Source organism: Uranotaenia lowii, chromosome 2 (genome assembly GCF_029784155.1).
Source record: "Uranotaenia lowii strain MFRU-FL chromosome 2, ASM2978415v1, whole genome shotgun sequence".
NCBI lineage: Eukaryota > Metazoa > Arthropoda > Insecta > Diptera > Culicidae > Uranotaenia > Uranotaenia lowii.
In genome coordinates, this window is record NC_073692.1 from 228,395,726 (window position 1) to 228,410,418 (window position 14,693).

Genomic DNA, 14,693 nt, shown 5'->3' on the forward strand with positions numbered 1-14,693 from the left:
ATATCTATAATTTGAAATCATTTAATTTTCATTTTCATTGTCTTAAAAAAAATCCTTTTCCTTGAAAATGTACAAATGCTATTTTTATTGATCAACGAAAACATAACGAAATAAAAACAATAATTAAAAGTAACAAAGTAAAATGAAATGATCATCAAACATTAGAGGCGGGGGATAATGTAGTGTATAGTATCGGTAGTAAAATAATTATAATCATTATGAAATGGATAATGTGGTTAATTCGTTAGATTTATGCGTTTAATGGTTAATAACATTATTAAATAACAAATTCTCTATTAAGCGTGTAAATACGATAAAAAAAACAGAACGCTAAAATTCGAGAGAGAAAGGTAAACGTCAGAAAAACGCTAGATCTCTCACGTTTCGAAGATAGATCGACAAACGCTTGAGCTTCAGTTTATAGGAGATTCTTAATGGAGGATGCACGCGAGTCGCTTTGCTCTTCATTATTAGCAAGGGCCGTCACGACACAATTGAACATGTTTTTTTATAACATTAAACATTAATCCCGAGTTTATATTCGTAGTAGAAGTTTAATACGTAATGTTGCTTTGAATTTAGCACTTTTAAAAAAAGTTATTTATAATTTTCATTAAAATGTTAGACTTTTTTACTTACTTAATGATCCCGCGCCGATCCTCCGGTGCATAGGGCCGTGGTAAAAGACCTCCACTGTTGACGATCCGGAGCCAGCGTCTTCACCTGGTCCCAGTCAAGATTCTCGTTAGATATTTTAAAATATTAATTACAATTTCATAATATTTATTCAACGTTCAAAAATATTTATGGAGTGAGTATGTCCACGTGGACATGACTCAAACTCCTACCCCCTCTACATGGAAAATACCCTCCCCCCCCCCCCCTTCCCTTAGGTTGACCACGTGGTATGTGAACGGCTCCAGTGTTAGCTGCGTGACACGGTTCATTTTTGAGCCGTTCAAATGAACCGGCTCATTGAATTGAGCGAACGGCTCTGAGCCGCTCATTGAAATGAGCCGCTTTGCCCACCTCTAAGCAATACCCGAGCAGACTTTGATGCCTAAATCAATAGCAAATTGAGATCAAAACGAGGTGTTAACAGCTAAATGAGGCCTTCATTTGCTGTAAAATTTTCTACGATAGTAAAATTAGTCATTATTATGGTATCAAAATGTTTTATTTGATAGCACGCAGATACCAAAATAAACTATCAACAGCAAGCTGTAAGCAACATTTGATGCAGAATTTCATCCGATAGCATGTTTAGGTATCATTCAGGTATTTTTTGACAAGGATGCCAAAATGTCAATGTACAAAAGAGTTTTAGAAATTGTTGGTCAATTTGAAAAAAAATGTCATAATAAAGGCGTTTTCTATCTTAAGAATATAGAATCTTTTTCGTTTCAAAATCAAACATAAAAAATAAGTTACTGCATAAAAATGTCAGCAAAATTCAATAACAAACCTTCGTTTTTAAATTCTCTGAGCGAAGCCCCGTTATATTATGTCGAATGAGTTTGTTCAAAAATATCCCATTTATGACCTTAAATTTTAAATTTCTTTTTTTTTTTTAAATATAATTGAGTACAAAAATTTTGTGTGTAACTAAACTGTGCTAGCGGACCCCTGTTTGAATTTTGTTTGATTTGATTTCATCTATAAAGCGGGCCACATACTACACAACATTTGTGGAAATGCGATGAAATTCGATGAAATTTTGTCTCAGTGAATACGATTTGCATCGTGTATGGCACCAAGGCGTGTAAAGCTTTAGGTGTGTTCTTATACCAATGCACGGAATCGTCCATCTTGTGACAGGCAATCGTAACCGTAGGCATGGTAGACGAACAATTCGCTGTCAAAAACGCTCCGTCTCCACCCCCCACCAATGAGAAACTTTTGGTACCCCATGCCTACTTTTCCTCAATATGCACCCACCCTACTGTACCCACCCTGTATGGCACTGCTTGCATGAGCACCCAAACGGTTGGAGTAAAATCGGTCAAAAAATATGGATGAGCAAAAGCGTAAATTAAAACAAAAATTTCGTCTGAAAAAAAATTCATTTGTTTGAATTTTCTAAAGAGACTGTAAACAAAGAGGCGCCTTCTGATCCCTTTCTTAATAATGAGCTTGCAACCCTGCTGTAGGGCTGCCTTTAAGACTGCTTGGTTCTGCTCGATTGGAATGACACTGACAGAAAATGAAAAATTCCAATCGTGACATTTCGCCTCTTTGTTTACTATAGGCTCATTAGGATTTTCCACTGAAAACAACGTATATTTTAAAAAGCAGCTGTATAATTTTGCTCAGTGTTTTTCAAGAGTAGTTGTGCCAAATAGAGATGCAAGATCTACTCCGAAGATTGGTTCTTGTAAAAATATTTCAGAACATACATGTTTGATGTTCTCATAATTTTTTTCTTTAAATTGCATATAATATTTTGATATTTAATGAAAATCAAGTATTATTGAATACATTTTGCCATTGTTTTTCAAAATCAGCATATCTGAAAATTCAGTACAAATCCTGAAAAATCCGTACACCTGGCACTACTGCACGAAAACGTCAGCACAGGTCAGCACTGTAAACAAAGCAAAACACAATTTATCATTATTCGCTTCAGTCCAGCTGCACTGCTGCCAGCTGTGAAATTTACGAACAGAGTGAGCTCAAGTGTACACAAAGTGAGCATATTTATGAGGTTTTTCAAACAGTTATTTCAATAGTTCAAAAAGGTTTTTTTGGTACGTTTCTTCTACAAGTTCGTTGTTTAACGTAAGTAGATTCAAATTTCGTATAGTTTGTAAAAAATTTTCCAACGATCTAGTTACAGATGATTAAAATAAAATGCATGTTTAATTCATCGCTTTATGGAACCCCACAGAAAACATTATTTTATGGGGAATTTTTGCTCAGACCCTCCCCGTTTTTTTTCACTAAAAGTTAATAGAGATATAACTAGTTGCAAAACGATTTTTGGTAGAATTTTGAAATTTGAAACTACCTAATTTTTTTACATATAAATATCACTGATTTTATTGACCAAAACAAGTATATTAGAACAAAACGAATTCTCTAGCGGAACCGCTTTGATCGTACTGGAATGTAAATAAAGATCAAACGACCTAGAGTGTATTCTAATTTATTTACTTTAACAGTTTTGCAGAAGCCAAAAAATTCAATAAAGTGTTTTTAAGCTCAAAGATACATGCAGTTCGAGTAAGCGAATAACGACTATATGCAAATGGAAGGCTACAGTTTGTGTTGTCTATGCACTAAGTTCATTCGGTTACAATTTGGTTATTTATTAAGATCTCATTTCCGAACACTTAATAAGTTTAGAAAAAGTTATAATAGTTATCAGGAATGAATGAAAAAAAAGTTCAGAAATTAAACATACTTTTATTTCAGAACGTTATTTCATCACATCTGATAATCAATTTAATAAGGCCTCACAATATGTTCGGCAAAAAAATTATGAAAAAAAAAATCAAACTATCGGTTCAATATTAAATTACTTATAAATGAGATTCGTTTTTAAATTTGACATCAAGTATAACAAATAAGCATGTCTAAGATTTGTTGATATTATGGTTTTAAAATTATTTAATAATTTAGACATGAAAAGTACATTGTTTGAGTGAAGTATATAGTTTAATATTAAAGTAATAATAATTTTGTATGATGAATGCTGATTTTTTTTATTAATTAACTTACCTTTGTGCATTTTTTCAATTGAATCAATCCAAAAATAACAAAGAAAACCAAAAAATATTAGTCAACTTTCAAGTCGATTTGCCATACCTTGACGGCTTAACACAACCAAAACTCGCTCATATATGATTATTCAACTATTTTTTATGAATGTTAAGTTGAAAAAAAATTAAAACTGACCATTTTTCATTGATAAATTCACTTTTAAAAAAAGCTTGTTTTTCAATACCATTTGAAAGCACTGACTTCAATCACATAATACTCACCTTGAGAACACATTTCAAAAAATAAAAAAAGCAAAAAAAGAATCTTGAATAGTTTCTCGATCTTTCCCTTTCACCAGTTTTTGTGAAAATTCGGCAGGTGTTTCATAATTTCACTTTTAAAAGCGTTGATTCCATACATCATTTGTTTACATTTTCCTTCACTCTGTTCAGCTGTCAAAATCCAGTGCGCCCGACCCCCATTCGTCGGTTTCGCTTTAGTCGGTTTGTGCCGTTTTCGCCAGAATTTAAGTATTTTGTGCCGGGCAATAGAGCCGGAAGAACCAGAGCAGCAACGGAAAAACGTACAGCATAAGGTTTTGAGAATGAATCGAACGCGGGATAGAAAGCAGCAAAAATATAAGTTTCTTAATTCCCCACTATTATGCTCTCCAAATATTGTTTTTGAAAGGCTCCAATTGCTACAATTATACATTGTTATTGCATTATTAAAATGGATGATATTCATAATGGAAGTCCGGAAGCTTCGGAATCATCGACTTTTCCCCGGTCACACAGCCGGAAGATGCAGAACTGCAAAAGAAGTGGTGTAATTTAGGCTGGAAGATTAGTCCTTGGTAAAGAGAAGAAGACAGGTGAAAATGTAAGTTCTTTTTTTTATTTTTCCAAGATTTATTTGCTATTTCTTTTTCTAGGGAAAATATACTGTCAGAACAGATCGTCCGAAAGAAGGAAGCGAAATTTAGAGCCCGATTCTGCCGGTGGATTCAAATACTTCGATATTCGAGCTGTTCGAAAATCGGCCCACTGCACAGTGGTCCAAAATGCGAAAAACGTGATCGTTGCTTATAACTTTTTTAGGTCACATTTTAGCATATCGGTGTCTTCGGAGAAGTTTGTCAGTAAAATCAGCTCTATAATAAAAAACTATTATTTTTCTGATTAATCGCCCTACAAGTGAGATAAAATTTCTAACTTCTCTGTTATAAGTTTTAGCTCTTTGATGTCTTCGACAAACTTGTTAAAAATCAAATTTTCTACAACTTTGTCTCAGATGCCAAGTTTCTAAAATAATTATTATCCGAGATATCGGCCAAATAAGAAACTTAACCTCTAAAAATCAGTTTTTTAATAATAACTTTTTTCAGGAAATTTTAAGTTTAATAAAATGTTCCACAAAGTTGTTTGTCTTACTAAAATACACCACTTTGTTGAACATTTCATGTTTGTAAAATGTGATACTGCAGAGCTATGTTAAAAAGATTACCGAAAATAGGGCTTTTTCACGCCTTATTTTACAAACACCGGGCAACATCGGGCAGCCCGCTTTAGATGCAAAATAAAGTCGAAGATTTCGTCTACAAGATGCAGGTAAAATTGTCAGTATCCACTTGTATCCAAGCGAGATACATCAATTTTACTTTTCCAAGTTTGCATTGAAATCAACGATTTCTATGAAAGCACATACAGCGCATTCTACTACGTGTGTTTTCTTCTAGTTTTTCCCCGCGCGATGTCAGAAGCAAAGGTTTGGAAGCGCATTTGTATTATTAGTACAGGTTATTGTGTGTTCAATTGAAATAGATATCTTCTACAAGCTGGAGATGCTAATAATACAAATGCGCTTCCAGACCTTTGCTTCTGACATCGCGCGGGGAAAAACTAGAAGAAAACACACGTAGTAGAATGCGCTGTATGTTCCAGTGAGAGATGTACTAGCTGTGCTAGATTTGGACTACATGTTCGAAATCTACTTCTATCTAAAAGCTATCGATCTCCGTCTATAACCCTATTTTATTTTCATATTTCCCTTTCTATCTTCTTTTTTCTTTAAAAAAAAGTGCTAGATTAAGAAAATGATTGTGAAAAACAAAAAACGAGTGTGGCTCCTTAAAACTTAAACGTATGAGCCGTTTCAAATAAAGAATTATAAAAAAAAAAAAAAAATGCGCTGTATGTGCTTTCATAGAAATCGTTGATTTCAATGCAAACTTGGAAAAGTAAAATTGATGTATCTCGCTTGGATACAAGTGGATACTGACGATTTTACCTGCATCTTGTAGACGAAATCTTCGACTTTATTTTGCATCTAAAGCGGGCTGCCCGATGTTGCCCGGTGTTTGTAAAATAAGGCGTGAACAAGCCCTATTTTCGGTAATCTTTTTAACATAGCTCTGCAGTATCACATTTTACAAACATGAAATGTTCAACAAAGTGGTGTATTTTAGTAAGACAAACAACTTTGTGGAACATTTTATTAAACTTAAAATTTACTGAAAAAAGTTATTATTAAAAAACTGATTTTAAGAGGTTAAGTTTCTTATTTGGCCGATATCTCGGATAATAATTATTTTAGAAACTTGGCATCTGAGACAAAGTTGTAGAAAATTTGATTTTTAACAAGTTTGTCGAAGACATCAAAGAGCTAAAACTTATAACAGAGAAGTTAGAAATTTTATCTCACTTGTAGGGCGATTAATCAGAAAAATAATAGTTTTTTATTATAGAGCTGATTTTACTGACAAACTTCTCCGAAGACACCGAAATGCTAAAATGTGACCTAAAAAAGTTATAAGCAACGATCACGTTTTTCGCATTTTGAACCACTGTGCACTGGAACGAAGGCACTTTTAAAATGTAAAAAAAAGTTCGTTAGCATTTAGTTTTACAACTGAAACTGTTGTGCTTATTTTATTTTGTTTTTCAGGTTAAATAGAAACAAAATCTACCAGCAAGTAAACTGGAGGCGTTTCACGATCTCGCAGCCTTAAAACGCTATTTGGATCCGCAATGGCAACTGGTATTGATCGAAAAGTTGAATAAATAGTCACGGAATCGAGAAGCTGTCCTCAATGCTGTCAACCTGTCGTTGCTCAGCAGAAAGTTTCGGTGCCGGAAGAACAACCTTCGATGAAAGTGAAATGTTTAGTTATATAAAATTCGCTGAAATCCTAAAACAATTAATTGTGATATAGCGATAAACAACGTTTAAAAAACACAAACATATATACTTCAATAAGAACTGATCTTTAAAAATAATAAAATCCGTAGTAACAAGAGTTCAAACAAATTTTGAAGCTTTAATATATTCATGTAAATTTAACCTTCAAGGTTTCAATTGACGAATGCTTCAAAAAAGTAATCCTTTTAACTTAGAATTGATATTTGTTATTCCAGTATTAAATCAGGAATGAAGTTCAGTTACGGAAAAGCATTCGAAAATATAAATGAATTCACACGTTAAGTTTAATCCAAATCCGTTCTCGAGTTTAAAAATTACACTATTTGCAGTTAGACGGCTTTTACCTTTTTAAAGTACATCCATATAAAATCGATAAAAATATGCTCAACAAAAAGGCTATAGGTCAGTTACCAAATGTTGAAAAAAAAAACGTTTTATTGTAAAAGAAAACTGAAGTTAAAAAAGTAAGAAATCCACAATAAAATTGATAAACAAATGACGTGAAAGCCATAAATGAAGCTTCAAAGTTGTTACAGTAAAAAAATCCAAGAAGTGGATTGACAATTTCAAACTATTTGACATTTTAAGGATCTTTCAATTACGAAACAAAGAATTTTTGACAATTTCTCAATCTTAATTTTCCATTATTCTAACAGCTACACTGTTTTTTATGTATATTTAAGCAGCATTTTTGCAGTGAAGCTTTTTATAAGAAAGATAATTAAAAACTGATTTTAGTGATGTAATAACAGAAGCGTTTCGATGCTTAACAATAATATGATGAATTGGGAGAAGTTTTTGAATTTTTTTAAGTCGACTGAAAATACTGCTTGGCTTGAAATATGTATAAATAAGTACTAACCTTGTAAATCCTTATAACAAATTTTGCTACGCAACAGATAGATTTTTTAAAACTATACAAAAATACTCATTTTTTCCGTGATATAAACCCAAGTAGGTCGATTCATCCCGAAAATATATAAAAATACGTAATTAAAAATTCAACCAATAATATTTTAATTTTACATATTTACTCTGGATCATACAAGTAGGCTGTACAAAGACACTTATGGTTATTAAATTCTGTTCTTGAAGTAATGCTTTGCTTTCTAAATAAAATTTGAGCCATTTAGTTTGATGGAAGTTAAGAGCACACACGACGCATATGCGACAATAAACAGTTCATACGTTGCCAAACTGAAGCCAACTCTGGTTAAGACTAACTTTTACGGCAAAATGAAATCATATTTCTCTATCACGTCTTGACAGCCAAATTTTCTCTGATTTTGATTGAATTAGGGTGTAACTCAGCAAAAATTAGGCCCAAATCTCGTAAATGCATAGCACAGTATTGCCATTTAAATGTTGCTTGTAATGCCCCGACTATACCTTATTCTGCTTTCGTTTTCCGAAAGTTTTGAGATCATTTCGATGTCAAATTTTGCTGTAACCGAAGATTTTGTGATGCCTTAAATTGACATCATTATGCTTTCCAAGCTCTCGGAAATCGAGGTGTAGTTAGGGTCTCAGTTTTAGCAAAATTAGGCATCACTTTGCTAACCAAGTATGAAAATTTGTGCTCTCATTTTTGCTGTGTACCACCTTATGTCAAGCAAAATGAAAGCACATTTGGCCCTCATGGCATGAGAGCAAAATTTGCTATAATTTTGCCATAAAAGTCTGCTCGGGTATACATTCGAGGCAGCGAATCCAAAACACCAAACGAAAGGCTCTCACTCATCTCCTGTTACAACCTTGAGGAAATCGAATTCAAAAGGCAGAGCAAACCCGAGTCTCCTCGTTTGTGCCTGGATCGAATGCATGAGGTTTTTTTGCTATTGCTATTATTGCACAGCAACCGCACGCAGGCAGCTAGTTTTTTCGTTTCTTTTTCCTCCCCCCCTCTTTGCACTATACGTTGCGGGCCATGCAACGCAATAAGTTCGGTTGTTTTTGTTGTTGCCTCAACCTTTGCGGCGAGGTTGAAGATGTTCTCCTCAACGACAGCTATCAGCTGGAGTATATCAAATTCAATAACGTAAATGAGTATGTGTGCCTCGTCTTCTTCATGCACAGAGTGCACTTCATACATCATGTAGCAACCGAACGTTGAGAGAGTTCGTTCGGGGCAGCAAACGAATAGTACCTCTCAGAGCAGATCCTCCTCATGGGGGGAGGTTTGAATGAATATACACTGAGGTTTTTTTTTACGCGGTTTTTTTTTACGCGGATTTTCGAATTAACGCGGTTTTTCAGAGAAAATATTCTAAGACTTTTTCAAAGGAAAACACTTAGAATATTTTTGTAGTTGGGAAAATCTTAGCTCTGAGACTAAGAACGTGATACATGAGACCTGAGACCTGAAACCTGAGACATGAGACATGAGACCTGAGACATGAGACATGAGCCATGAGCCATGAGACATGAGACCTGAGACCTGAGACATGAGACATGAGACATGAGACCTGAGACATGAGACCTGAGACCTGAAACCTGAGACATGAGACATGTGACCTGAGACATGAGACATGAGACCTGAGACATGAGACATGAGCCATGAGACATGAGACATGAGACCTGAGACCTGAGACATGAGACATGAGACATGTGACCTGAGACATGAGACCTGAGACCTGAGACATGAGACATGAGACATGAGACATGAGACATGAGACCTGAGACATGAGACATGAGTCATGAAACATGAGACATGAGACATGAGACCTGAAACCTGAGACCTGAGACATGAGACATGAGACATGAGACCTGAGACATGAGACCTGAGACCTGAAACCTGAGACATGAGACATGTGACCTGAGACATGAGACCTGAGACCTGAGACATGAGACATGAGACATGAGACCTGAGACCTGAGTCATGAAACCTAAGACCTGAGACATGGAACATGAGACCTGAGACCCTACTATTCTATTAATCTAATTGATTTTGTTTTTTATCTTAAAAATAAACTATCATTGTACGCAAATTTTTAAATAATCATGATTCTTACGCGTTTTTTTAGTAACGTGCTGTTTTGTTTGAACTTTTTAATAAAAATGGATTTTTTACGTGAATTTTCGAATTAACGAGGTTTTTTTTTACGCGGATTTTCGAATTAACGCGGTTTTTTTTTACGCGGATTTTCGAATTAACGCGGTTTTTTTTTACGCGGATTTTCGAATTAACGCGGTTTTTTTTACGCGGGTTTTTTTTTACGCGGGACCAAATACCGCGTAAAAAAAAACCTCAGTGTATATGTATCGTCTCCTGTATAGCTATGCGAGAACTCAAAGCGTGTATTTTGAATGCCTCTGATGAGAAAATTGGTGAGGATTACAATCACTGCTGTACGCTGACGCCAATCAGACGTATTCTGTAAGTTTTTACGAGAATATTCAGTCAACTAGTAATTTTAAACTAAATTCTTCTTTTTAGGGTTAGTTTACGACATTCGACAGACAACAAAAAGAAACATATGAAAGCATTTTTCATCGTAAGATGGTAACAGCATGCTGGGAACAAGATCTTCGAGGAGCAGGATCAAATTTCCAATCAATAACGGGTTATCTCTAATCAATGGAGCAGTCATCATTAATTGAATATCACCACTCAGATAATCTGTTGGTCAACGCGATCGATAATCCCACTCTATAACTGTCACGACCAATTTTCCTTGTTAATTCTGCTAAGTTCAGTGATTCCAGTGTCCCCATATAGTGTTTATATCAAATGATTTTTATATTCTAAAATATACAATTCACTTCGGAAAAACCAAAAAAACATTTTTATTTAATAGGATAAAAATCGGGATGAATTTGAAAGAAAGGGGAGAGTGCAAAAAACCATTGCAGAACTTCCTATAAGCTCGGAATGAACGCGTCTCGAATTCACAGGAAAATTTAAAAACAACCTGCGAATTACAGGGAAAAATCGTTTCGAAGCTACAGGGTAATTTGACAGTTGTTTTCCTGAGCTCTTTTGCTGTCCTGAAATCGTCCTGTAATTTCAGCTGTTGAAAATGCAGGACGAAATCGTCCCGACCACACACGGAGAATAAAGTATAGTTTTTCCAACTATATTCCGCCTATATTGAACTATATTTCTGATTAATTCTCGGCTAACTATAAATATTAAACTTCGAACTATATATATAATAGATGATCTGGTTGATTTTTTGCATCCAACTATACATATGATAGATTAAATTATAGCCGTATGATTGATTTTGTGCATTCAACTATACATATGATAAATTCAACTATAATCGTATGATTGATTCTATGCACTTAACAATAAGTATAGTAGATTCAACTATACTTATATAATTGATTCAATCATAAGTATTATAGATTCAATTATACTAATATAATTGATTCAATCATAAATATTATAGATTCAACTATATCTATATGATTGATTTTTTGCATCCAACTATATGTATATTATTAAGATTACTATAATACAGTTGGCTTAAAGTTGTGTTCTATCGCTGCATCAAAATTAATTTTATGTATCTAGCAATTTTTAATTTTATTTTAAATCACTCATTCGTCATCCAGTTCGGATACATAAAGGAGGTACAATGGAAACAGCATGCTTGTTCGGTCAGACTCCAGTGATGGAATTGTTCCCACTCGGGTGGAATGCTGTTCGAAGGCCCTCCGGAAGCTTCCAGTGCGGAACCAGTAAGCACATTTGACCCGAACTATAGATTTGCGAATGATTTCCTGCTAAAAAAAAAATCTTATCTATAACTGATTTAATAAAAATGGGACAAGACTCACGGAGTTATTTATGTTCCGGCAGACGGTGACTAAATTCTTCCACCATCTCATTTTCTCGGAACCGGTCCCCACCGCCATCAAATGAGATGCACATCCAACAGATGAACCGGGTTGTCTTTACCCTGTCCGGGGATCCCGGAGATGGTAAACAAGAAAACAAAATTATGTTAAATTGTGGTGCTTCATTATAAAGCAAATAAATTTAAAAATTTCACCCGTCGTGCTACTCAGGACACACTACTTGCCGTAGTTGGTGCGACAACCAGCGCCTCCGTTCCCTGGTGGCCAACGAGGACCATTTCGAGCCGGACAACGACAATCGGTGCCACCCAGCCGGGATGTCCAACAATTCCTCCAGCGGCATCGATTCCTTCGTTTTGATTTAAGCTGCTGCCGCATCTGGATTGAGTTGACCTAAAGGAGGAAAAAATTTGCCACAAGTTTATTTAAAAAAAAGCAAATGTATGCACCTTCGCTAATTACCTTTTGTTTTTGCCATTGGTAAACACCCAGCCACCTGCTGCTGAAGGCACTCTGACTACGCTTATGTAAATACATTTTTATTCAAGTATCACACAATCAATCGTAACAATATAATTTTATTTACTATGTTTATAGTTCAAAACCTAGAATCAATCATACAATTGTAGTTGAATCTATCATATTGACAATTGAATCAATTATACCACTACAGTTGAATCTATCATATTTACAATTGAATCAATTATACCACTACAGTTGAATCTATTATATTTATAGTTGAATGCCAAAAATCAATCATACAATTGTAGTTGAATCAATCATATCTACAGTTGAATCAATTATACCATTACAATTGAATCAATTATACCATTACAATTGAATCTATTATATTCAAAGTTGATTGCATAAGGTCAATCAGCAGTTTGTAGTTGAATCTATTGTATTTATAGTTGGATGCATAAAATAAATCATACAGTTGAATGCATTATATTGATAGTTGATTGCGTAAGGACAATTAGAAGTTTGTATTTGAATCTATTATATAAGAAGTTGGATGCGAAAAAATCAACTGCATTTCGATTATTGGTATAACAAGCTGAAATAATTGGAACAACTTTCGTCTTTTTTCTCCGTGCAGGTTAAAAGATTAAGTGTGTAAGGCCCGGCAATTCAGATTTGGAAAAGCGGAAGCCTAACTGAATATTTTTCCTGAATTTTATACTAATTAAACTTGAAATTGAAATCAATATGATATTTTAAATAAACGATTTCATCGATTTACACGCGTTTTCCCTTGACCAAATTTTGACCGTATCACCCTTTATTGAACGCAATGAATAAAATGAATTTAAACGACATTTTGCGGCAAAAATACAATCTTTGAACCGCAATAATTTCTTTGTTTGTTTGTTCGTGTTCCAGTTTTCAGGTAAATTGTTAGTCTTCATTTCAATTTAATGAAATCAACATAAAGGAGCAATTGATTTGTTAAGACAAAATTTTCGATGAAAACCTGATTTTTTAAAACGTATTGCTTATAAGAGCTGCATTTGTTTGGTGATATTTTGTAAAAAAATTCTTCAGACAAACTTCGTTGAAACTTCGCCAGAAGTTATTTGTTTTATTTTAATATGCACAAACTCTTACCGAAGAAATTATTTGGGAATGGATTCAGTAAGGTAGTTACCATTTACTGCAGCTCTAAACAAAGCTGAGTTTCATCCTTCAAATTTTGAATTTCCATGCGGCGCATTGACATCTGCTGGTTCATACAGCTGGTGTACGATGGAATTTTGGCGTTCAAATCATCCTCAAACTCACGAATAGTTTGATCGAATTCCGGGACCGATTCATCTACGTTCAGTTGCAAATTGGCGATGGCGTCCAGAACTGATTGCGGATTGTTGATGATGTTGCGTCTCTCGAATACCTCGAACAGGCTATACTTGTTGATGTTACTCTCGTCTGTTTGGAACTGACCGTAGATGGTGGCAACGATACCGGAAATGCTGTTGTCTAGAGCCTTGATACAATTGGAGAAGTCAATTCCGATCCATCCCATGATACCCTCAAGCTTGGGCACGTTGTTCTCCCAGCACCAGCTGTCTAAGGCTTTGCCGTACTCCATGACTTCCGATTCCTCCTTAATGATTTGTTGCAACAGATCCGTTTTGGTGACGAACACATTGTGGTAGAAGTTGTTTAAAGCATTCGACGCCTTCTGTTTTGCTTCGGACACTTTCAAGACGGCTGAATCCTGAGCATATTTGATCTCTGGAATGGCCTCACGCAGTTTTGTCAATGCATCGATCGATGACTGGCGAGATTGGGCTGATCCAAGAGCCTTAAACGAACAATCAGTCAACAGAAAATAGGTCACAAATAAGTGATGAACTTACCACAAAAGCTAGTAGAACGGAGGCGATGAACAGCTTCATGTTCGAAATATTTGAGAGTTGAATTTACAACTAGACTTCAGAGGCAATCGAATTGAGAATGATAGCTTGTACAGGAATAAACGAAGCTTTTATACTCCCTAAACAGCAGAGCTTTTGGGGTTAGATTAGATTACTAATTCGTGCTATCTGAGGCTTTAAAAGATCATGAGAAAAGTAATAACAAGCGAATGAAAAAATGGCTTTCTTTTTGGTCGTTAGAACACAAGGATACCGTAGTAAATTTGACTAACTTTGACGGTCTTCGAATAATTTTAATGCAATTTAAATTGTTTAAAAAAGTGGATCAAAGCAAAGAATCGAAGGACCGGCAAATTGAATATACATATTTATTCGGAGAAAATCGTGTTAAATGGGTACGGGTATTGGGTTATGGGTATTGACCATGGGTGCACGGTTTCTCTTTAATTTTGTTTTAGTAGGTATTTTCTAGTTTTTCAACATGTTGCTTATAAATTATACCTGATATTGTAGGTTTTAAAGCATAGTTTTTCTATAAGTAGAGCAATTTACCATGGGTGCACGGGTTCACCTCCATTTATCCAAAATCAACTTTTTTTTTGCATG

The 14,693-nt window shown here is 34.8% G+C and overlaps 1 protein-coding gene and 1 long non-coding RNA gene across 2 annotated transcripts; both read right to left on the reverse strand.

Annotated features, from left to right (window-relative positions):
* Nucleotides 1-11,489: 11,489 nt before the first annotated feature.
* On the reverse strand, nt 11,490-12,278 carry LOC129747411 (uncharacterized). The gene is made up of 4 exons (XR_008737503.1): nt 12,172-12,278; nt 11,904-12,102; nt 11,689-11,810; nt 11,490-11,634 (listed from the first exon to the last, which is right to left on the reverse strand). It is a non-coding gene; the product is annotated as an uncharacterized LOC129747411 (long non-coding RNA).
* A 982-nt stretch (nt 12,279-13,260) lies between these two features.
* Nucleotides 13,261-14,195, reverse strand: LOC129747404 (uncharacterized). Its single transcript, XM_055741611.1, has 2 exons — nt 14,070-14,195; nt 13,261-14,014 (listed from the first exon to the last, which is right to left on the reverse strand). Exons 1-2 carry the CDS (start codon nt 14,106-14,108, stop codon nt 13,361-13,363), a joined length of 693 nt encoding a protein of 230 aa, XP_055597586.1. The 5' UTR covers nt 14,109-14,195; the 3' UTR covers nt 13,261-13,360.
* Between the last annotated feature and the right edge of the window lie 498 nt (nt 14,196-14,693).